Here is a 22,564-nt window from a genome sequence, read left to right as displayed (position 1 = left end):
TATTCCTGTCTCTTGCACATAGGTCATGCTCACCCCCTTCTAACTCTTGCCTTCTTGTTTCAGACACAGGTTGGCCGATTTGCACCTCAGTTTTCAGGATACCAGCAGCAAGATTCCCAGGAGCTCTTGGCCTTTCTTCTAGATGGCTTGCATGAGGATTTGAACAGAGTGAAGAAGAAGCCCTACTTGGAGCTGAAGGATGCCAATGGCAGGCCTGATTCGGTATGGTGCCCTGTACTTGAGGGCAGGGCAGATAGTGCTTCTGAGGGAGTTTAATCGAGTTTTGTGATACTTCCTGGCCTTCCTGCTCACAGGCCACACAGTCATCCTCTCACAAAGCAGTGTAGCAGGGAGGAGGGAACCCTGTTGTGCTTTATGGCCTGGCTGACTCTTCGTGACACCTCATGGTGCATTGCTGTTGCTCTGCCTTACAGCAGAATGTTCTTGTAGTGGTGTGCAGGAAGACACGCTTATGGTACAATGCGGCAGTGGAAAGGAAATTTTATCTCGTGGCATAACATCTACCCAAAAGTAGGCTGTAGTTACTACCATAAGCTTTACTCTGACCGCTCAGGCCCACCTTCTTCCTCCAGGTAGACTGAACCATAGCATTAGCATCAGTTTGAGGAGAGTGCTTACGGTGCAGGCCATCATACATGCATGTGAACTTGGCTGGGACTGGGAGCATTCTCATGTAGAGATGCTGAGGTGCCCCTCAAATGAGGGTCAGAACATGTGCCCTGGGCACGGGGTTTAAGCAGCCATTCTGGTGTCCCGCTGGTAGACAGCAGTGTCAAATGGAATGAGCTTTTAGGCCAGACTTCTCATGTGTGCTCCCTCATGGCCTCTAGACAAATATAATCCATGAGCTAGATTTAAAACCAGGCTGAATAGGGTCTGTGAAAGCGCTGGTCAAGGCAAGGAGAGAACCAGGATATAAGTGATTTGGTACAACTATGGATCTTGATGAATTCCTAGGGCTTGGTGAACTACCTACATCTCGTTAAGAGGTTTGACTTGATTTTTCTCTTTTTTTGGTGCTGTGGAAGCGGGTACACTGCTATTAAAGAAACCTTATGTTTTATTTAATTGAAATTTGAATTTAAACACCATTGGGCTCCGGTTACCCACTCTACCTAGATAGAGAAAAGTAATTATCTTATGCCGTTCTCCTGACAGAGGCCAGAAAACTCTCTTCTGTTCATTTTTTCTTCCTCCCTTTTCCCTATCCTCTGTTTCCCAGTCAATGCTGATACACGAGGCCTTTGCAGACACTTCTTTGTTTCCCTGAAGCTGACAAACACCATGCTTGTGTTAAAATGAGACACCTAATAGTGAAATGTCTTTCCCTAAGAGAACTCATGTTCTCCTGATCAAGCTTTTACCACTTGTCGCAATACAAACAGCTGCAACATACTGACAAATGCAGAGTCCAGGGTAAATATATTTGGTGGAAAGATGTATAAGGAGCCTCTAAAAGCCAGATGCAGTGGTTATTTTTAGGAATTGTATGTGACTAGTTGTTTTTCCTCTTAACAGGCAATAATTTCATGTCTTTTGCCTTTTTTTGCATAATACAGTGCATGTGGCAACACCACAAGAAGTAGTACATTTAATCTTTCCAAGAAGTGCTGATTAATTGTGGGATGGAGAGGATGCCCAGCATCATTTTATGCCTTCATTTTATTTAGGTGTTTCCCTCCCCCTGATGTAGGAGGCACACATGTGTTTCTGGTTTGCATCCATATCACTGCAGTTGTTGGAGCAGTTACTCTGTTCCCATCTCAGCATCCTGGTTAATGACAGTAGCATTGCAGTGTGTGTGTATCTATGGCTCTTATTTCACTTGAGATATATATATATATATATAAAAAATATAAGGTATTGTACTATAAACTAGAAGTCTTATGATAAGAAGAGGCTCTGATACCATTGAATAGACAAATGCCGGTTACCAGATGCCCTTAGGTGAGGAGTTTGTAAGTTGTGTTGTGAAGTCTTCAAGGGTTTATAATTCGTCTTCTTTTATACTTTCTTTGTGAGACATGGACCATCAGTTTCCAAGAAGAAAAAGCTCTCTGCTTTTTTTTTTTTTTTTTTTGGAAGCTGTAATGGCAGTTGTCTTTCAGAAGCGGGGGGCAGCAGTCCATTCCTCTTAGAGGAGAGCAGAGCATATCTTGTTAGCAGCTTGCTGTCCCGAAGAGCAGCCTGTAACCCTGTCACTGTCCCCTTGGCTCCGTTCATGGTTCTGGCATTGCGTGCACCAAGGAATACCTGACCAAGTGACTTGGCTAAAATATATGTGTTACATTTGACTTGACGTAAGGCCATGGTTTCACTGAGAAGAAATCCCAGTGTGTTATGCTGGACACACTAGTAGACCACCCCCCTCCTTTTCTGTGAAATTTACCCGTTAGTATCAATGTTCTGAGTCTTCTTTGATCCCTGGGCTTGCCATGCTATGGAAGTATTTGTGAGAAATAACTTTTTTTTTCTTTTTTTTTTTCCTCTTTTTATAGGAGGTGGCAAAAGAGGCCTGGGAGAATCATAGGCTGAGGAATGATTCTATCATTGTGGATATTTTTCATGGTCTTTTCAAATCTACCCTTGTTTGTCCCAAATGCTCCAAGGTTTCTGTGACCTTTGATCCCTTCTGTTACTTAACCCTTCCGCTGCCCTTGAGGAGAGATCGCCTTATGGAAGTTACCCTGGTATATGCAGACCCACAACGTAGACCTGTCCAGGTGAGACATGTTGAAGACACAAATTTCTTTAAGTCATCTGAGTCTTTCTATTAGGTTTTGAAGCAGAGACTTCTCAAGTAAATAGAGGACATTGATGTCCACCGTAGAGTGAGCTGGGATGGGTTTTTTAATGTAAAAACTGGGAACTGAACATGTGAAGTCAAGTGTCTTTGTAAAGTCTTGGTTTGTGAGACTGGTCATGGGTTGGCTGGAATTGGCTCCCCTGTTCCTGTGATGAGATGATCTGTGTGTGATGTACTTCTCCCTGAAAGCAGTAATGCGTTTGCATTGTCACGTTTACCTCCTGTTACCTTGGGAATGTAAAGGTGAAACTTATCTCAAAGGATAAGGCCTCTGAACTTCAAACAGAAATGAAAAACAACCCCTTTTTAAAAAAACTGAAAAATTACTTGATTGCTTTTAAAGCCTGCTCGATTATAATGTAGTCTGACTTTTAATTTTATTTTCAAATGGGCCTGTGGGTGGACACAGCCATACCTAACGTAACCTTGTGCTTGCCACGCATGTCAAGAGAAGCACAAGATGTGGGAGGCCCAAGCAGAGTGACTGGGTGCCTTGATGCAGTTTTGGAGGTGCTGATTGGCAATATTTGCATGTGCTGTGGATTTTAACTGCAGATGCTAAACTTGTGCTTTGTATATACACTGTTAGTTTTAGGGGGATGATAGGTAGTGGAGAATGATGTATGCTGACTTCACAATAAATTTTCCTGCCTTTTGTACAACTGTGAAATCAAGGACGGCTACGCTTGTTCTTGTCACCAAGACTTTATAAAGGGCAAGAACAGAGAATGGATTCATTGAGAAAACAAGCAAGATTACCAATAGCATAGAGACTGAAAGGATAAATTCTTCTACTTTAAAGAATCAAGATTAACAGAACTTCTGCTACCTGGAGCTCTTTTAGATGAGTTGGCCACATGCATGTTCTACATCCCACCTTCAGTCTCACTGTGAGCAATTCTCCTCTGGTGTGTGACACAAGGAGGAATTGTGTCTCTGCCATGTGGGTTGTGCTGAGAGAAGGTGAACTGAAAGCCTCTGGTGGCTGCAGTGGAATATGCAGTTGGATAGTATAACTGAGAAGATCCCGGTGAATATTGGTACATAATTCCTTTTATTCAGGGCAGGTATGTTCCACATAATTCTGAGTGTGTGCCTATCTATAACCTACTGTGCCTTTTGAATCCTTCTCTAAAACATATGGTACTGATTACTTGATGGAGGAAGGATGCTGGGTTAAACCAAACTTAAGATACTTGGGTTCTGGTCCGCCTGTATTGTTGCATTCATGCACTTTCCTGGTTGCAGAATGTCACTTAATTGTGTTAAAAGCTCACAGATCTGTCTTCAGGGAAGTGTTCAGAGCACTAGAAGTGGAACCAAGAGATTATCGTATGTTGAGCATCTGAGGCAGAGCGTTCCCACTGCCTTACGAGATGTTTCTGCTTAGGAGTGTGAGAGGCTTCCTGTCTGTGCTGCTCGTACTTTCTGTAGCTTAATGTAAGTGGTGCATTGACCCAGGCCAGCAGCCAAGGACCCACACAGCCTGTTGCTCATTCCCCCTTGCCCTCTTCCTAGCAGGAATGAGGGGAGACTGGAAAGAACAAAAGCAAGAAAACACATGGTCTGAGATAAAGATGGCTTAAACAGGTGAAGGAGAAGTGGGGAGGTGGGGACAATGACACAAATGATGCAAAGGAAATCACTTGCCACTTCCTACGAGCCAACCAGCCAGTGGCTGAGCAATAAGCTTGAAAGCCAAAACACCCTTTATTTCTCTATCATAATTTTTACTGCTGAGCATCACATTATATAATACAGAATAGTCCTTTGGGCAGTTCAGAACAGCTGTCCTTAACTGCCCAGTGTCCCCTTCCAGCTTCTTGCCTGCCCCCAGTTGATGGGGCGTAGCAGGGACAAAGGGGGTGCCTTGACGCTGCACAAGCACTGTCTGGTGATTTTATTTTTTTTTTTAAATTTATGGTGGGTTTTACTACTGCTGAGCCTGATCAAAGCAGGCCGACTGTTTAAGGCCCTTTCATTCCCTCCAAATCCCTGCTTTGTGAGGTAGAGCTGAGATCCGGAAGACCTTGAAGTGTGTAGCTGTGACCTGAACTTTAGCAGAACTCTTATGAACTAAAGGCTTTATTTCCATTTTCTTGCTCTCAGCCTTGCATGGGTTTATTTTGCCTGGTGTAAGCATGATGTTATCTCTGTTTCTAGTACCGGGTTGTGGTGCCGATGATGGGGGCCATCTCGGATCTGTGTGAATCACTCTCCAAACTCTCTGGTGTTCCTGCAGAAAATGTAAGGATAAATGCAGCACAGTAATTCTCATAAATGTTTCTTGTTCTTGGAGAATTTTGGTGGCTTAGCTTTTAGATGGGTGACAAACTTAAACTTAATGGAATAGTGGCAAAACCCTAACAAGCTTGAATGTGATTCTTTGATTGTAAAACAAAAGGATGCATGGAAAAATCTGTGTTTATTCTGATACTTCCATTGCCGTAGAGAGGTTTAAGAGAGGGGGCAGAAAGCTAGCCCCCACCCCCAACATTTTTGATAGCGTAGTTTCCTAGTACTGAGAGATGTTCAATGTCTGTTTTGGGTCTACCTCTTCTTGGACATCCTTTTAATAACAGAGCTTTTCAAGAGGGAATGGTTTTGTAGTTGGTGGGGTATTTTTAGGATGCCAGTGTAGCACTTCAATTCATTTCAGTTAATTATAGATGTGAGTGATCTGTGCCTGAAATCCTAGCCTTTTCCCACTTTGATGTCGGGATCTGTGCTGTTGTTTCCACCAGGCTGACTTGCAGCTGTTGGAATTGTATCTCCTCAGTACCTCTGTAAAATCAGTCTATTTGCTTTGTTTTTCTGATCCATCTTAACAAATACAGCTGATTAGCTGCTGGGTGCTGTTAGAGAAAACACTGTTGATGTCGGTGCGCTGAAAATTCTGATAAAGAAAGAATAGGAATAAACTGTTGCTTGAATTTAAAGCTAGTTTGTCTAAATTTATGTAAGGTTTTATTATAATCTTTTTGCAAATATCACTTGCTGTTCTAGATGGTGGTGACAGACGTGTATAATCATCGATTCCACAAAATATTCCAAATGGATGAAGGTTTAAATCATATCATGCCAAAAGACGACATCTTTGTGTGAGTAAAGTGGGAAGATGCCACGATGCGAAGAATACTGCAAAACATTTGCTTTGGTTTCAGGATATAAAACCCGATATTTTTTTAATTCCCTCCCCCCTCAAAACTTAAGTCTTCCAGTAGATCTTTTGCATGATTTAGCAGTAATACAGCACTTCTCCTAGCAGCAGATCAGCATGTGCAGTGTTTAGTAGGTGTTTTCCTAACACAAAGGAAGTCATGGCCCCGGGTAATAATGAACTTTTTGGTTAGTGTTCTGCAGTTTGGAACTTTCTACATGTCTATTTCAGAGATGATAATCTGGGTCTGGATTACAGTTACGCTTTCATGGCATTTTTAGACAAGCTCAAGATTACTGTTATTATGCTCCTAATCAGCCAAAAGCCTTGGAGCTGTTACTAGGAAAGCATGAAGTCTAAGCTGTTGTACTCTGACTTTCCAAAAACCATCATAGTTGTTATAGCAGCCAGCTAACCATGACTCAGGGTTCTTGATAGACTCTTAACTGGCGCTTACGCTGTTTGTGTTGTAACTATGATTGTGAGGGACTTCAGCGAAGCTGAGGATTTGGTTGTGCTTGGTGTTCTACGTACATATGGTGGATGAGATGTCTCCAGTCATCTGTGAAGTCTGGTGAGGAGAGCAGAAGCCTTGTTCTTCTGTTGCAGCTGGAAAATGAAAAATACTGTACATGAAGCGCAAAATGGATTCTGAGGCTCACAACTGAACTTGAGGCTTATGAGGTCAAATCCAGCCCCTCAGCCCAAATCCACTCTTTCTCATGTGAGAATATTCCAGTGCAAGGATGTTGCTTCCATAAAATTGTTGTGCCGGTGCGAAGTCCTGCACTAATACACCGTGGTGCAGTGTGTACCTTTCACTGAGCGTGATGCTGTGACATACTGCTTGATGCTATTCTGCCATGCTGTCTGTGACCTCATGGCCGAGATGAAATATCTGAGTTTTTCTGCCCGTTCTTGTTATGTTGTCGTCTTCAATTGCAGCTAAAGGCGTGGTGAGTTAGGATGCCTAGAAAGGACATTTGGCTTCTGTGAAATCTGTTTTGTGAGGGTATTGTAAAGTGTTAGATTGTAAGTAAGTCTGTCTCCAAAGCTAGAAAAAAAATAGGGGGGGGAAGCATGATACTAGACGTAATTACAATTTTGTACTGGTAATTACAAAAACCTACACTTTCCTACAGGCATAACATGTTGCATATCCCTCCACAGAAAACAACTGTGTCTGAATTGGGTCAGCTCCAGGGCCGGAGGGAAGGATTAGCTGAACTGCATCTCCACGTGTGTTTTCCTCTGCAGTCCCCACTTCCTTTTATGTGCAGGCACAACTGTAAATGAGGTGATGCTGTGAGTCACAGTGAGTGAACTGACCCGGGTTAAAAATAATCCTCCAAGGAAGAGGGGAGGTAGCAGGAGGAAGTCTTGCTGATCCTGTTTTTCCGTGTACACTCTTTAAGATCTTTTCAGCACTGTGGGGTAAGAGCAAGCAGCCAGGCACCAGGGCAAGAATTAGGAGAAAGCTGCTCATAGGAACTCCCTTTAATGGGTGATGCTGCTAGGAAAAAGATATGTTAAAAATATTCTAACCTACAGCTAAAAACCAGCATTCTTTTATTGGGAGGAAGTCTTGCCTCAAAAACGCAATAGCGAAATAGTTGTTCATGAAGAGCAAAGGTTCTTATTTAAAGGCAAAGGCATAATTACTTTTATTATGGACAATCTGCTTGCTTTGTCTGGTTGTAAAAAGTCTGCTCTTAAGTGTTCTAAGGCTTAATTAAATCATTTGAGAAATGGTAATAGTAGTGTGAATGTTCTTAAATTCCACTCTGTTTCCATCTATTAAGGTCCTAATATCTGCTGAAGCGGGTATGAAAGGAGGGATTTGACCATACATCATAGAACGGTTTTGGTTGGAAGGTACTTTCAAGATCATCAAGTTCCAACCTCCCTGCCATGGGCAGGGGCACCTCCCACTAGACCAGGTTGCTTAAAGCCCCATCCAGCCTAGTCTTAAACACCTCCAGGGATGGGGCATCCACAGCTTCTCTGGGCAACCTGTTCCAGTGTCTCAGCACCCTCAGGGTGAAAAATTTCTTCCTGATATTTAATCTAAATCTCCCCTCTTTCAGTTTGAAGCCATTACCCCTCGTCCTATCGCTACCCTCCCTGATAAAGAGTCCCTCCCCATCTCTCCTGTAGGCCCCCTTCAGGTACTGGAAGAGGCTATAAGATCTCTCCCTGGAGCCTTCTCTTCTCCAGGTTGAACCATCCCAACTCTCTCAGCCTGTCTTCATAGGAGAGGTGCTCCAGCACTCTGATCATCTTTGTGTCCCTCCTCGGGACCTGCTCATCAGTATTGTGTTCAGATTATGACAAAGTGGGATTGATCAGGGTGGGTCTTCAGTTTGGGATTTAGGAACTGCAGGTTTGAGTGATTCTTTAGGGACTTCTATCCTTTTGCTGTTACTTGCTTGTAGAGCCTAAGGCGAACAGGCTGTGAGAGTGTTCTCCCAGAGCACTTGGAGAAGCTTTGAGAAAAAGGGCTCAGTTGAATTTAAGAGTAGCTGTGTTAAATTTTGGGTTCATTGGGCTCTGGCAAACCAATGACACTGAGGATGTGCTGAAGGCTTGCTTTCTCTTTCGTTTTTTTACTGCATGTGTTACGTGTTTCTAGTATCTTTCTAAGAAATAGTGATTATTTTTTTCTTTAGCTTTTCCTTGCAGGAAATATGTTTTGGTTTTGGGTTTGTTTTTTTTTTTTTATTATTATGGTCTGAGAAATACTTGGGAATCTCTGTGAACTGAAACTCTTCATTAAGTTGAAACTGGCTTTATAAAGTGTGTGTTTGGTTGTTTTTTTCCAGGCTTTCTAAATCTTAGTCTAAGGTGATGAGGTTTACCTGAGTTGCTTTTGGAGGGATAATATTGCCTGTTTGGACTTGGTACATCATTGCTAAAAAAGTGCATAATTTCAAAAGTAACATGAATATTTTTCTCCTGGCTTTAAAACTTTTTTTCCATTGGGAAATGTACTTGTAGTCATGGAGGTCTATCTCTGCCTTCTGCTTCTTGAAGAAAGGATGACTTTATACCTGCTAGAGAGGACTCCTGCACACATCCCCACCCTGGCACTTTTAGCCATCGCACTGGCCCTTGTACGTTTTCCTTTAGTGCTGGGACTTGGGTTGCCTGCTTGCTTTTTTTGATCAGAAGCAAATGCTGCTCTGACTTGCATCTGCCACTGCTACCTGCCTTGGGGCTGGACCCAGGCACTGCCACATCCACTCTCTTTGTGGGCCTCTTCTCCAAAACCAGGGCAGGAGCAGCCGTGTTTGCTCCCCCTGCGTTCCCTGGTTAACTTGTTCCTTCTAGCCTAACTGGTTTAGTGTTCCTAAAATTTCCTGCTTTTTATGTTTTTAGCATGAAAACATAGCTTGTGCTTATTCTGAGTGCCAGCTGAGTACCACCCAGCATTGGTTCCTGTACCGTAACTGTGGAACTATGAGGTAACCCGGGTTGGGGTGCAGGGCAGTGTTAAAACAACCGTTCTCTGGTCTGGTGTGGGGTGCCATGTTGCTCTGCACACCCCTGTCCTGGTGTACGTGTGGAAGTGGCTCAAGAGTGGGGCAGGGATGGATTAAACAGAAACTTCTGAAGTGCTCGTCAAGCTGTAGGCCCAGTTTTAACATTTCTGGCAGAAGTTACCAGAGGTGACATGTCAGATCAGGGCGTGCTGCCTTCCTGAAGATGCTGGGTGATCCATGGCTAGTGAATGGGGAAGCCTGGTGGTCGTATGTTCAGATTGCTGCTGCTGCCAGTAACTTCAGGAGTTTCTGATATTGCAGCAGCTTAGTTACCTTCTTAGATTACAGGCAAATATCTTGCTGTTTATTAAAGAGAGGAATAAAAAATATTATAAAAAGTCTTTAAAATCTTCTACCTTTAAAGAACAAACTTGCTTCCACTTGAAACTAAAAATATGTGATTGAAATAATGTATAGTTAAGAGATTTTTTTATTTCCCCAAAGTAAGTGAAGAAGACTTTGAGTGCCCACTAAAAAGCATTTTCATAGAATCATAGAATGGTTAGAGTTGGAAGGGACCTTAGAGACCATCTAGTTCCACCCCCCTGCCATGGGCAGGGACACCTCCCACTAGAGCAGGTTGCTCAAAGCCCCATCCAGCCTGCCCTTGAACACTTCCAGGGATGGGGCATCCACAGCTTCTCTGGGCAACCTGTTCCAGTGCTTCACCGCCCTCACGGTAAAGAATTTCTTCCTAATATCTAATCTAAATCTCCCCTCTTCCAATTTAAAGCCATTACCCCTTGTCATTTCGTTATTTTGGTTTTAAATTAAGGCCAATTCTTTAAAGAAGTGACAAGAAAAGATTTGCTTCTTATGACTTAAAGGGTGGCTCTGCTGGCCTGCATGGTCTGCAAAATGTTTAGCTTGGAAAAGATCCTCTTGTGCTGACCGGTGATGTAGTTGTGGAGTGTACGGCTGCTCACACTGAGTAATGTGTGTCTGTTCCTGAAAGAAAACTGTCTTTGTATCAGTTAATGAAGGGGAGCAGCTGCCTTTTATCAGGAAGTATTACTGTGTAATGTTTTACAGTGACAGTCTTTTCACGCCAAATTCACAATTGAAATAAATAACAAACTAAAAAGATGCAGTATATCATGCTAACCCATCAAAAGTTTATTTGCATTACATTTATACTGGATACTGCCACAAAATAAACTTTGAAGAAGACTTTCTAGAGTGTTGGGCTGACAAAACAGCAATTGATTTTTAAGCAAGCAAGAAACCCTCTGGAAGCTGCTTGCCTACCGTGTTTTGAAAACATAGTTTTTCCCAAGATTTTTTTGAATCACTTAATTGCCTTATGTAAAGGCAACATAAAGGCTTAAACATACCAGCTGCTACTCTAGGAGAATAGAAGTAACAGAAAAGATGAGGTTTTTAATAGCGTTGCTTCTGTTCCAAATCAAATAGGAAATCTGCGTTGTTGCAGGACACTGTGCTCACGGCGCAGCAAAGCCAAGCGAGAGGTCTGTCGGCTCTTGGCTGGGAAAAATAAACTGGAGAAGGGTATCTGGTAACCGTAGTACCTTTTGCAGGGTGTGTTCTTAGGTACTAAATGTTAACCTAGAAGTGTTTAAATTTGACGTATAACATGCAACCTGGGATACAACTGAGGACCATTGGCTCACAGTTTGTATTTAAATAAGAGATGTTTTCTAGAATCATAACATCTTTTCTACTTAAATTACCATGATAGTCGCTGTCTCATGTGCTCAGACTCTTTCCTAATTCATGTTTTATTGATCCCGGTGCATCCTCATCCCTTTTATATACCGATCAGCTGTTCTTATTTTCCAGTAACATCCAGTGGCAGGCCTTCATTACCTGTTGGTAATTGTAATGTGTACATCTCACTAATGCGTTTTAAGTAATTGAGGTTAGACATAAGTTTCTTGTGCAGTTTATTGTCCATTAATTGCTAGTATCAGCTCTATAGCCTTCTTTAAGCTATAGATGAAGTATTTTATCTAAGATTATTTTTGTTGTTGTTTTTTTTTTTTTTTAGAAGGGATGACTCTTGCTGTAGAGATTTGGAGTGTGACAGCTCCTGATTCTGATATGTCTGCCTCTAACACTAGTACGTAAAAGCTATTCTGAGGTGGAGTCAGTAAAGGGGCACCTTAGTAACCACATTTGTTATCTCTCAGTGAGAAGTGTGCAAGATGCTTTTTTGCAGAGCGTTATAGAGGGACAGCATGCTGGCTGTTTGTGATGGATGACACCTGTGTCATGTTGTGTATGGGTAATACTCAGCTTTTTTCTTTCTGACCCATCTATTCCATTGCATGGGCAGGGCTTCGTTCAGGACGTGCATGAGAGTGGGGTATTAACGGCAGCTGCATTAATTGCTGCTCGTGGAGCAGTGTAGGTGGCATGAGAGGCAGTCACAAGAATGTCAAGGAACACGTGCACATTGTGTACTGATCTGTTTTATAGGAGTCCAACCTAAGAGTCTCATAGGACCTGGAGTTAATCATAGGTGATGTTCTGGGACTGAGTATGGTATTCTGTTATTTAAACAGTGCTGAGTAAAATAATTAATCTCTTTGTGGTGCTATTTCTCAGGAAACTTTAGAAGGTGCAAACCGTTTCCAGTGCTGGTGTCCAGCTGAGTAGCACTGACAGGATAGAAAACCTCGAAAGCCGTTTGTGTTGGACTGTCTTATGCTGATTCTGATCTCTAATGCTCTTGGAGGGCTGGGTTGAGGTTCTCCAGAAGGATAATTTTCTTCGTGTACTCTGACTCAGTGCAGAGACCCAGGCTGAGATCCCTTCTTGTTTTAAGTAGGATGGAGCAGAACTACAATTCTGATTTTTTTTTTTTTTTTTTTTTCTCCTCCCTGCTTTACAAGGACATTTTGAACACAGGAATAAAAAGAAATCTTCTTCCTTGACCCTTCAGAGAATGGGAGTAGCGTGTCTAAAGCTGCAAAGAGTTGGTACATCAGATGCTTGATTGTGGGCTTGGTCGTTATGCGTAGTGACATCTTCCATGAAGTCTTTTTTTCTCTTTCAGTTTCAAGATAAGTATGGGAGAGGAGATTAAAGAGCAGTATGACTTGCCATTCCTGAAAATGAATCTTTTGTAATAAATAGTCCTGAAATCTGTATCGTGAGCCATCACTGTGGTAGCGTTGGACCACGTGGTTTCTTTTGATTCTGACATCTGTGAATATCTCATTTGCTGTTTTGCCCAGTAGCACAAGATGTGTCTCAGTCTTCTCACTGTTCTCCAGAGCTGTTTGTTTTCTTCCAGAATGTTTTTTCTTGTGTGTTTACTGACCTTGGATTTTTCTGTGAAGCAGATGTTTTCAAACTCTGTTTTCTGAAATGATGGCTGCTGAGTGATGTGAGCTCAGGCCATTAACTGTACGAGAGGCTGGGAGAATGCAAGACCCAAGGTATTAAGAGGGCTTCTTTCTCCAGAGGGAACAAACACTGTCTCAGGTATTTCGAAGTGCATTTAGTATTTTTTACTGACGCCACGATCTGGCTGAAGCTACGTGTAGTTGTCAGGGTAACGTCTTGAGAGGTGAGTGGCAATAGGGGTGTGAATTGGGAGTAAAGACAGAGGGAAGGTGGCAGTCGAGTCGGTGGTAGGTACATATCCCGTGCTATTGTGTGCCATGAGAAGTGTTCAGGAAACTGCCTGTCTGTAGCATGAAGACAGAGTACAACCCCTTTTTGTCCTTCTCAGGAGGACCCGGTGGAGAGACTTGTTGGACTGAGTTCATATTGCTTCTACCTGCTGTTCTTCTTGGCAGTGGAAATAACCCCTGGAAATATCTGTCTTTTGAACAGATATGAAGTTTGCAAGCCAAGTGAGGATGGCTCGGAGTATGTTACTCTCTCTGTTTACTTTCGGGAAAAGACAATGAGGCAATCCAGCAATACTTCAGGGACCATACTCTTTGGTCAGCCGCTATTAATATCTGTGCCGAAACACAAGCTCACTGTGGATCACTTGTACAGTGTGGTTTTGGAGCAGATCAGGTAAGTCATGTCTGTACCTTTCATTCCTGTGCAAAGTTCTAGTGGTCGGTCATTCAATTACATTGTAATAAGATTACTGCATCCTGGTTAACAGGAAAGGTTTTCCTTGATTTGTATGTGATTTATAAACCAGGATTTGTGTTGCATTAGTGTCTGGAGGCCCCCGGGGACGTTTCAAGGTCCTGTTTTATTGGGCTCTGTAAAAGCAGGCTGTAAGAAAATGGTGGTGGCGGTCACAAGGGAAGCTGCCTGCTTGCTGTTGCAAAGTGGGTCAGGAGCAGAACTTGAGCCATGTTTTCAGGGCTCTTAGATGGGGCCACCCAACTTATTTTTTCCTTTTCCATCTACTGCCAGTAGAACTTGGAACAAGCAGTGAGAACGGAGACTTACTGAGTCGTCGTCGTTTGACTCATTCTGAGAGCTCGTGGCCTGTAAATGGTGCTGCACAGGATGGGCTCTGGTTTGCTGAGGGGAATCGGACAGCAAGAACTAATGATGGAGAGGGGTGCTGTTCTTTCTGATGCACAGCTTTGATATAATAATTGTGTGATAAACATATTCCCTCTGTTTAGCCGCTATGTGAAACTCCCCTTGGTGGAAGAGTACTCTACACCCTGCTCAGACAAGGGAACTTGCAATGGCTCCAATGGTGTGGTTGAAGGTAAAGTTCTTTCAAAATTGGCTGGAAGCTTTCAACACTTAAAGCTTTTTATTAGCATTTGGTTTGTTCTGTGTGTATTTGGCTTAAGCTCTAGCAGGTTGTTTTTTTACAATGATTAAACCACACGATTGCATAGAACTTCTGCATGTTATGGTGAGAATTCTTGTAGACTGTTTCCTTCCAAGGGAGATCAGATGTGCATAAGTAGCAGCAGGAGAACAAGGTGTGATGTGCATTCATCTTGACTAGTGTTAGGAAAGTACTTGCTTCCCTGTTAGGTGTTCAGGTGCCTCCCTCCAGAGGCAACTCCTTTTGGAATATGCCCTTTGGTGATGAAAACTGGCCTGTCAGGTCACAAAGACAAGTTTTGGAGAAATAAAGTGGAAATGGTATTTTCAATAGAAAAAGGACCTAGAATCACGAGGTCTCGTTCCTAGGCGAGATGCTTACAAGGAAGCTTTGATGCTGATTGCAAATGCATGTTTCCCTTTACCCTTTGAAATGATTCACTTGTACTGCTGTGAGAGTAACAACTGGAACAAGTTAAATGAGAAATCTAAAATGGGGGAAAAAATCTGCCCATTTCCCCCAAATAATGGAAATAACTTTCCTGGAGACTTAAATATTCCCTTTTGTAAAGATACCCAACTGCAACCTTGCTGATTCTCTCTTGGGATGTTTATTAGGGTGTGCTATCAGGTGTGATTGTTAACCTGCTGTGCATTGAGCACTCTCCATCGGGTCTGATGCTAGGATATAAACCTGGCATCCGCTAAAGGAAAAAATACAACTTCAGAAGTAGTGGTTAGCGAGCAGAGATTTCCTTTTCTGTGTGTCTTTTTGTTACTTCGAGTAATCAGTCTGTGTCATAACAGGCTCGTGCGAGTGGCTGTATGTGTGAGGTGTCAGTTTAAACTTTCACTAAAGCTCTTTAATATTGTGCTTGTTTTAAATTTTGCCAGGTGACATTGAAGAGATGGAGCATCAGGATGGTGGACAGGAAGGCAAGGAAAAGCTGGTGGAAGTTGATCCCTGCCACTCTGAAGGCTGTATGCAGATCGAGCCAGCAAGAGACCTGCAGCCTTGCAAGAAGCAGCATTTCACTTTTAGCCTTGTGAATTCCTCTGGGACCTCTGAGATAAACTCCATTGTAGAAGGGAAAATCTTAAAAGTGAATGGTAATTATTGAATTGCTATATTTTTTTTCTTCCTTCTCCTTACACATTTGCAATAAATATTTTGTCTTTCTTGTAGCTTTTTCTGCACTTGCTATTGACTGGGATTCTGATACGCGGAGGCTACTTTTTGATGAACAGGAGGCACAGGTTGTAGTATGCTTTTGTCATAAATAAGCTGTATGTAAACTTGCATGGTACTTAAAAGATTACACTAAATGGTGAAATGTAGGTGTAGCTCTCTGCATAAAAATTGGAGTCACCAGCATGAAGTACGTTTACTTAAAATCTTTTAGTGATAAGGTCTGTAGACCTATAATTACATTTTAATTTCAAAGCTAAGTAGTCTAGTTCATAATCCGCTCGACAAACAAAACAAACTCCCAAAACTCAAAACCTGAAACCGAATTCACAGACCCCAGTAGAAATCTCACTATTCTTCCCGTGAGAGTTCTGCTGGATTGTGTTTTGCAACAGAATAACCCGTTGTTACTCTTTTGCCAAAAAAAAAGCTTTGAAGTAAGAACCCTTTGCAAAAAACTTTGAAATAAGATCGTACTATATTTTCTCTTATGGACCATTTGTAACACCGGAAAGGAGTGGGCGGAAGCTTGAGATGATTGTGTGGGTGGGGAAGGGGGTGGCTGGAAATAGGCAGCATGGTGAAGGTGAGCATGTTCCTTTTTGTGATGTCAAGGGTTAAAGACTACATGGAATTGAATAAAGCAGGCATCTCTTTCACTAGGCATTTGAAAAACATGGAAGTATGTTACAACCACAGAAAAAGAAGGCTGTTGTAGCCCTCAGAGACTGCATAGAGCTCTTCACTACTATGGAAACACTTGGTGAACATGACCCGTGGTAAGAGGCTCTGCCTGCCATGTTTATTGTAAAATACTGTAGCTATTTGAGTTCCTGTTATTTGTCATGGGATTCTGGTAATTTCCCAGGTCTGTCCTTCTGTCTTCCTCTGTGAGAAGTCATCCAAAATGCCTTCTATAAGGCAGGGACTGTACTGCACTGTTGAGGCATCTTTTAATGGAAGGCCAAAAGCTTTTCTTTTAACATACCCATTCATTTCTTTGTTTGTTATTCTTTCCTCAGGTACTGCCCTAACTGTAAGAAGCATCAACAGGCCACAAAGAAGTTTGACTTGTGGTCTTTGCCCAGGATCTTGGTAGTGCATTTAAAACGCTTCTCGTACAGCAGATACTGGAGGGATAAACTTGACACTGTTGTGGAGTTCCCCATCAGGTAGGATTCTTCCCTCAGGCTAGGAAGAGCTTGAAGAAGCTGGTCAAGAGAAATCTACTTCTGATGTTGCTGCTGGGTGGGCTTGTTATTAAAGCTGTAGCTGCAACAGCTCTGCCTTCTGGGTTTGTGCTGCAAGACAGCAGGCATGAGTTCAGTTGGTTGTTTTTTTGTTCTTTTTTTTTTGTTAATCTTAACCTTAATCAGTTCTACACATCTCAAAGAATGCTCATTACTACCAGATGGTGTTTCTTCTGAAATTAGGTTAAAACCGTGTGATTTTGCTGAACCAAAGGAACTTCTACAGAGATTTAGCAAATTTCTTGGGCAGAGCTGCACTTGTACTGAGGATTACACAAGTACAGGATGAAAGCCTGCCTCATTCCTCTGCTTCTGCTTGTCAGCATCCTGCTGCAGGATGAAGCATATCCCTTACGACTACGCTTTTCATGCCTACACAGGGACACTCTGAACTGTCTTTTGTTCAGCACCTCCCTCTAAATCTTTTGGCAGCGCTTGGATGTGTTTACAAGCACCTGCCCTCTGTGGGAGGGGTGACATGTCTGGTCTTTACATGAGTAACATCTGGCTGTTGAGCAGCAGAGTGTGGTGCTTCACCAGTGCTGCCTACCTGCAGAGCTTCACTGGTGCCATGCATCACTTCCTAAAAAGTGCTGGTGACTGGTGTACTGATACTCCTGGATTTCCTTCCAGGGGTTTAAACATGTCCGAGTTTGTCTGTGACCCAAGAGCAGGCTCATACGTGTACGACCTCATTGCAGTTTCCAATCACTATGGAGCCATGGGAGTGGGCCACTGTGAGTAACTGGTTATTTGTTCTTTGTACTCAAAGACGTATAGGCAGAGGGCTGTGTGCATTGCAGCAGTCCTCACCAAGGGTGTCTAATCCAAAACTGACCTATGTTCTGTATGCAGGTGAATATCGTCTTGGGAGGCAATGTCCTTCCTGTTAGGATTTGCAGAGCAGTTAGCTGGTTTGTGTAGTTTGCAGCTGCATGAGATCTTTATGTCTCATGCATAACTCATAACTCATATCTCACCCTCACCTTTACAGTGAGGGTGGTGAGGCACTGGAACAGGCTGCCCAGAGAAGTTGTGGATGCCCCATCCCTGGAAGTGTTCAAGGCCAGGCTGGATGGGGCTTTGAGCAACCTGGTCTAGTGAGAGGTGTCCCTGCCCATGGCAGGGGGGTTGGAACTAGATGATCTTTAAGGTCCTTTCCAACTCTAGCCATTCTATGATTCTATGATTCTATGATCTGACTCTGTTGCCTGTGGGACCTTGGTTAGTAGTCATTAGAAGGTGTGATGGTGTTCCCCAGTTTATGAGTGTAGTCAAGACTTTTCAATACTAAACATGACATTATGGAAAGGAGCTCCTTAGTGGAGCGTGCTGGGGAGAGTCTTTGGCTTAAGCTGTCAGTTCAGCTCCAAGACTCAGCTTCTTGCCCTGCAGCGTGCTGGAGGGCAGCTGATAGTCCAGCGTGGGTGCAGCATCACAGCTGCGGAGCAGAGACTGCCAGCAGTTAAGCCAGCCAAGCAGAAGCTTGCTGGGTTCCCTCAGTGGTGGTGAGACGAGGTCTGACAAGCAGCAGTTGCCCCCAGGCCAGGAAGACAGAGCAGAGGGCATACCTTGTCACGGAACCTGGGTCTAATGCCATTTTTGCATTTCCTATCCTGAATTCTGTTTGCTGCAATAGCAAGTTAAAGCAGATTATTTTTTTTCCTTTTAATTTTCCTTTGTTCCAGACTTTTTTCTAAAACAAGCCACAAATGTGTGGTTTTTGGGACCTTGGTTGCACAGCTGGTGTTAGCTTGCAGTAGAATGTCTCCACCTTTGCACTGACAAGGGCTCATGTCATGCCATCAGGAAAAAAACACCTTTGTTATATATGACAAGTCTGTATTTTCTGTCACTGGTTTTGTTGCATCTGTAAGTGGAGTTCCCTCTATCAGGTGCCTGTGCAGATCCATGCTGTAGGTGACACTTCTAGAACCACCCAGAAGCATTTTACTAAGATGGGATGATGAACTCCCATTTGGCAGTATGTGTGCTTAACTGGTAGGGTATGTCGCTGAAGGGTAGCATTAGCTGAAGGCAGATATGTTTTGAGATTGGAGATCATAGTCACAGAAATCTTGGTTGGAAGAGACTGCAGGACTTGAGTCCAGCTTTCTTCTTGAGTGAGGACGCTTGCAAGCACTAGACCAGATCCATCATCAACAGAAAACTTTCTTTCATGTGGAAAAGTGTGAAAATGCGGAGTCTTAAACTGTGTGTTTGGGAAAGCTCAAGGGGGGTGAACAAAAAACTGTATTTTTTCCTAAGTTTCCTTGTCCAGTGTCTTGCCTACCAGGGGTAAGTCTGGTATGTGGGATGTGGATTTAGACTAGCTGGGCCAGCTGGCGTGCTCTACAAGATGTGTATGTTGGTGAAGTAGGTTTGGGGTAGTTAATGTCAAAGCTAGCTGCTGGCCTCCCGTGCACGCTCAGTTTGAGCCTCGAGCACCGCTCATGCAGCCCCGCTGGCGTGGCGTTACCTGCCATCCCTCCCCGGAGCACTGAGCTGCAGTTTCTCCTGACAGACACCGCCTACGCAAAGAACAAAGTGAATGGCAAGTGGTACTACTTTGATGACAGCAGTGTATCGCTGGCTTCAGAAGACCAAATAGTGGTGAGTATTTGGCCTGAGGCTAACCCGAGCTTGTGCTGAAAGTGCAGTTCCCTGCTTTGGGCGTTACATTTCCAGCCAAGCTGCCTGGATTGTTTCAGATGGTTTTCTTCTTTCTTTGGTAGACAAAAGCTGCGTATGTGCTGTTTTATCAGCGCCGGAACAGTGAGGAACATACTGCCCCATCTCCTCCCCAAGAAGAGTGTGACGGCATGGATACCAACTAAACATCACCTCCAGCACTCGGCCATCACGCTAGCAGTCGCTCTTTTAAAGCCATGCCTGAGGCATCTGAAATTTTTTCTTCCTTCTGTAGGAGTCAAGCAGAAAATCTAGCACTGAAAGATTCGGTGCTGGGCGTTGCAGAATAGCACTGGAGACTTGGGTATTTAGAGGCCAAAAATAATATATATTGGAGCTTCAATAAAGTTCTTTTTAAAATCTGGCTGAGCTGTGTGGCTAGAGGCAGGGGCTGGGGCTGCGGGTCTTGGACTGAGGGTTGTAGCTGGGGTCGGGAGAGAACAGCCTGAGCTGGAGGCCAGGTCACAGCTGAGCCTTGCAGGGCCTGGGGAGGAAGATGGTGGGTATGATTCTGTGAATTGGCATGGGGGCTTCTTGCCAGCCCTCTGGTGTTGCTGTTGGGCTCTGCCTGTGTCAGGGAGGCTTGCTGCACCCTTTCTGGAAGCTGACCTCAAATCTTTGTGTATCTGGCCTGTTGCAGTCTCCGACATCATACTTTTGCTCCCTTGCTACGCAGCAAACATTTCTCTCTTGTGTCCTTTCATCAATGCATTTGAGACTCTTCTGGGCAGTTTTGACTCAGCTTTTTTTCATGTGAACGCTGAATCCTGTAATGTGGGAAACGATTCACCAGAAGTGAATCCCAGCATAGGCGCAGGCTGATCTGCACAGCAGTGCAGGATACAGCTCTTCTGGCTCCCATGCTTCTGCAGAGAAAACAGTCGTCCATGAGGTTGGTGACTTCTTGTCCTCTTCATCCATCTCCTGCACCCCTCACGTCCAGGCTGCTCTGCAAACACGTTTCTGTCTCCACCGTTTCTCCTATGGTTTGTGCAGTGGCAGCATTTTTATCCTTTTCTTGCTAATTTAGGTGGCTTCTTGGAGCTTGTTCTCTAGCAAAGCTCAGCACTGTGTCCCCAGAGCTGTCACCTGTAAGGATGACAGCCCAGCTGAATGGATTGTGTGAGTTTTTAGCCTTTTCTCTTGTGGCTTTTGTTTTTTTGGACTGCTTTTTCAGCCTTTCCTCCTTCTCCCTTGAGTGCTGCCCTTTAGATTCCCCACCCCATCATCTTCTGTGAGGCTGCAGGTGTGACCGTCCGAGGTCTCTCTTTGCCTTCGCTGTTCAGTAGTTCGGTTCCATCTTTTCAGCACAGTTGGCAAACGGCTCTTCCCTCTGTCCTTTACTCTGTGTTACTTGTAGGACCTCCAGTCCAGCTTTCTTCTTGAAGAAGGACTCCTGTGAGCACTAGATCCCATCAGTCCTCAGTGGAGAACTGGTCTTCCGTATGAAAAATGGGAAAAATCTAGAGCCTTAGTCTGTGGTTTTTTTTAGGGAAAGATCTAGCTTGAGGTGGTGAACCAAACAGGAGAGATTTTCTTGAAGCCAAGTGCTTTGGCAGAACAGAAGTCTTAAGTCAGGCTACTGCGCTGCTGGTTTTCCCCCTGAAATGTGTGTGCTTGCAGCGACTCAGTCCCCTGTGCCCGGTCCCTGTGGCTTCGTCGCTGGCCGTAACCTTCTCTTCTGATGCTCAGCTTAACAGCGCTCTTCCGTGTAACCCCAGGTACCCCAGCCTACTGCCCTTTCCATAGCTCTCAGCAGCAAGCCCAGTAGGAAACTGTTGCGTGCCTGTCCCTGCACCCAGCGAAAGCCCAGCCGGTCGCTCGCTCTGTGCCCTGCTCCGAGCAAAGGGCAGGGGGGGCAGCACTGGGTGGCCCCTTGGCCAGAGCCCGGGAGGGCGATGGGAGGAGGGAGGGCTGCCTTTAGCTGGCACAGTAATGCTGTGATCCTCTTCTGCGGAATTCTGCTTTTAAAGCGTTGAAATTCTGAGATCTCAATTGCTTAATTGCTTGTGCTGGTCTGGTTTTGGGGTTGTTTGGGATTTTTAGGTCTCTTAATATTTTATTTCTAGGTTTTTTTTCCTCATTACTGAGGGGGAGCATCCAAAAAGCAAGTTTTAAGCTGTAGCACTGCACTGAATTACTCTGATCATCATTTGTTTAGTTCATTTTACCCTGAAAGAAAATCATGTGGGCATTCCGAAACAGGGAAGAGAGGAAAGATAGGGGAGTAAAAGATCTTTTTAAAAGAAAAAAATCAATCTGAACCAGCTTTTGTTCTCCTCCTCTCGCTACCTGTGCTGACACTGAGAAATGCGTCAGTGGGGCTAAATCTTCGATGGGCTTGGATGCTGAACAGACTCTGTTGTACTGCAGGAAAAGTGGCCCAGCTCTTACTTTCTCTGCCTCTGAGCTGGTGGGCTTGGGCTGGTGTGTGTGTGTGCTGTGATACCAGACCTGGTTTTTAGACTAGCACTTTGTAAGTGGCTGGCTCTGTTGTACAAAGAGGAAAATTAAAGAGTGGTTTGCACTGAAACTGGGTTTTGTTCTATTTTCAGCTTTTGTTACGTGACCTGAGGCTGCTGGTTGTGGGGGTGCCTGGTCCCCAGGAGCTCTTTTGGCTGGGGAGGGTGAGTCCTGCCGAGCCAACCCCTGCTCTGCCAGTGGGGATTTGGGAGAGCAGCAGCCCTTGCCTGCACCGCGCTCTGCATCTGAGGGTTCGTGCTCAATCCAGGGTTGCCTTTTCCTGGTGCTGTAGCAAAGCCTGTCCTTGCCTTTCTGTGGCACTGGGCAGCCTCAGCTGCGGCTTCCTCATCATTCGTTTTCCTCCATGGATCTCAGGGGCAACTCCTGGGCTTTTTTCTCTCCATTTTCTCCAGGGGATCAAGGCTGCTTGTGGCTGTGCCACCGAAATAGTTGTCCTGCAGTTGCTAAAATTTCCTCAAACCAACCTGAACAAGTACATGGGAACAGGCTCGAAAAGACTGAGGAGGTTAAATGTGACAAATTTGTGCATTTAGTGTTGGGGCGAGTGCTGGGAGTCTGGCGATTGTCAAATCTGGTGGGTCAAGGCGGGCTGTGAAGCCCCAGTAAGAAGGTTTGAAGTCTTTGTGTCGTGATTACAGTGTGACAGAGAGAGGGTGAGAAGAGCCTCACTGTGGAAGCTCACAATCTCCTGTTCTC

General features: G+C 44.1%; 1 protein-coding gene across 3 annotated transcripts in view; it reads left to right on the top strand.

Annotated features, from left to right (window-relative positions):
• Positions 1-21,914, top strand: part of USP4 (ubiquitin specific peptidase 4) — a 42,774-nt gene extending 20,860 nt beyond the window's left edge. The window contains exons 10-22 of one of the 3 annotated variants that reach the window (XM_074152903.1): positions 64-222; positions 2,520-2,744; positions 4,991-5,074; positions 5,834-5,928; positions 13,334-13,525; positions 14,098-14,186; positions 15,149-15,364; positions 15,441-15,511; positions 16,107-16,222; positions 16,466-16,615; positions 17,327-17,430; positions 19,218-19,306; positions 19,429-21,914. In XM_074152903.1, coding sequence (XP_074009004.1) covers positions 64-222; positions 2,520-2,744; positions 4,991-5,074; positions 5,834-5,928; positions 13,334-13,525; positions 14,098-14,186; positions 15,149-15,364; positions 15,441-15,511; positions 16,107-16,222; positions 16,466-16,615; positions 17,327-17,430; positions 19,218-19,306; positions 19,429-19,530 — 1,692 coding nt within the window. In that variant the 3' untranslated portion in view covers positions 19,531-21,914. Of the gene's footprint in view, positions 1-63; positions 223-2,519; positions 2,745-4,990; positions 5,075-5,833; positions 5,929-13,333; positions 13,526-14,097; positions 14,192-15,148; positions 15,365-15,440; positions 15,512-16,106; positions 16,223-16,465; positions 16,616-17,326; positions 17,431-19,217; positions 19,307-19,428 lie in introns of all 3 variants that reach the window. The other 2 variants (XM_074152902.1, XM_074152901.1) reach the window with 2 other exon arrangements.
• Positions 21,915-22,564: the final 650 nt, after the last annotated feature.

The sequence above is a fragment of the Numenius arquata genome, chromosome 8 (assembly GCF_964106895.1).
Source record: "Numenius arquata chromosome 8, bNumArq3.hap1.1, whole genome shotgun sequence".
NCBI classification, from domain to species: domain Eukaryota; kingdom Metazoa; phylum Chordata; class Aves; order Charadriiformes; family Scolopacidae; genus Numenius; species Numenius arquata.
Note: the sequence above shows the minus strand (reverse complement) of the source record. Positions and strands in the feature narration are given on the sequence as shown.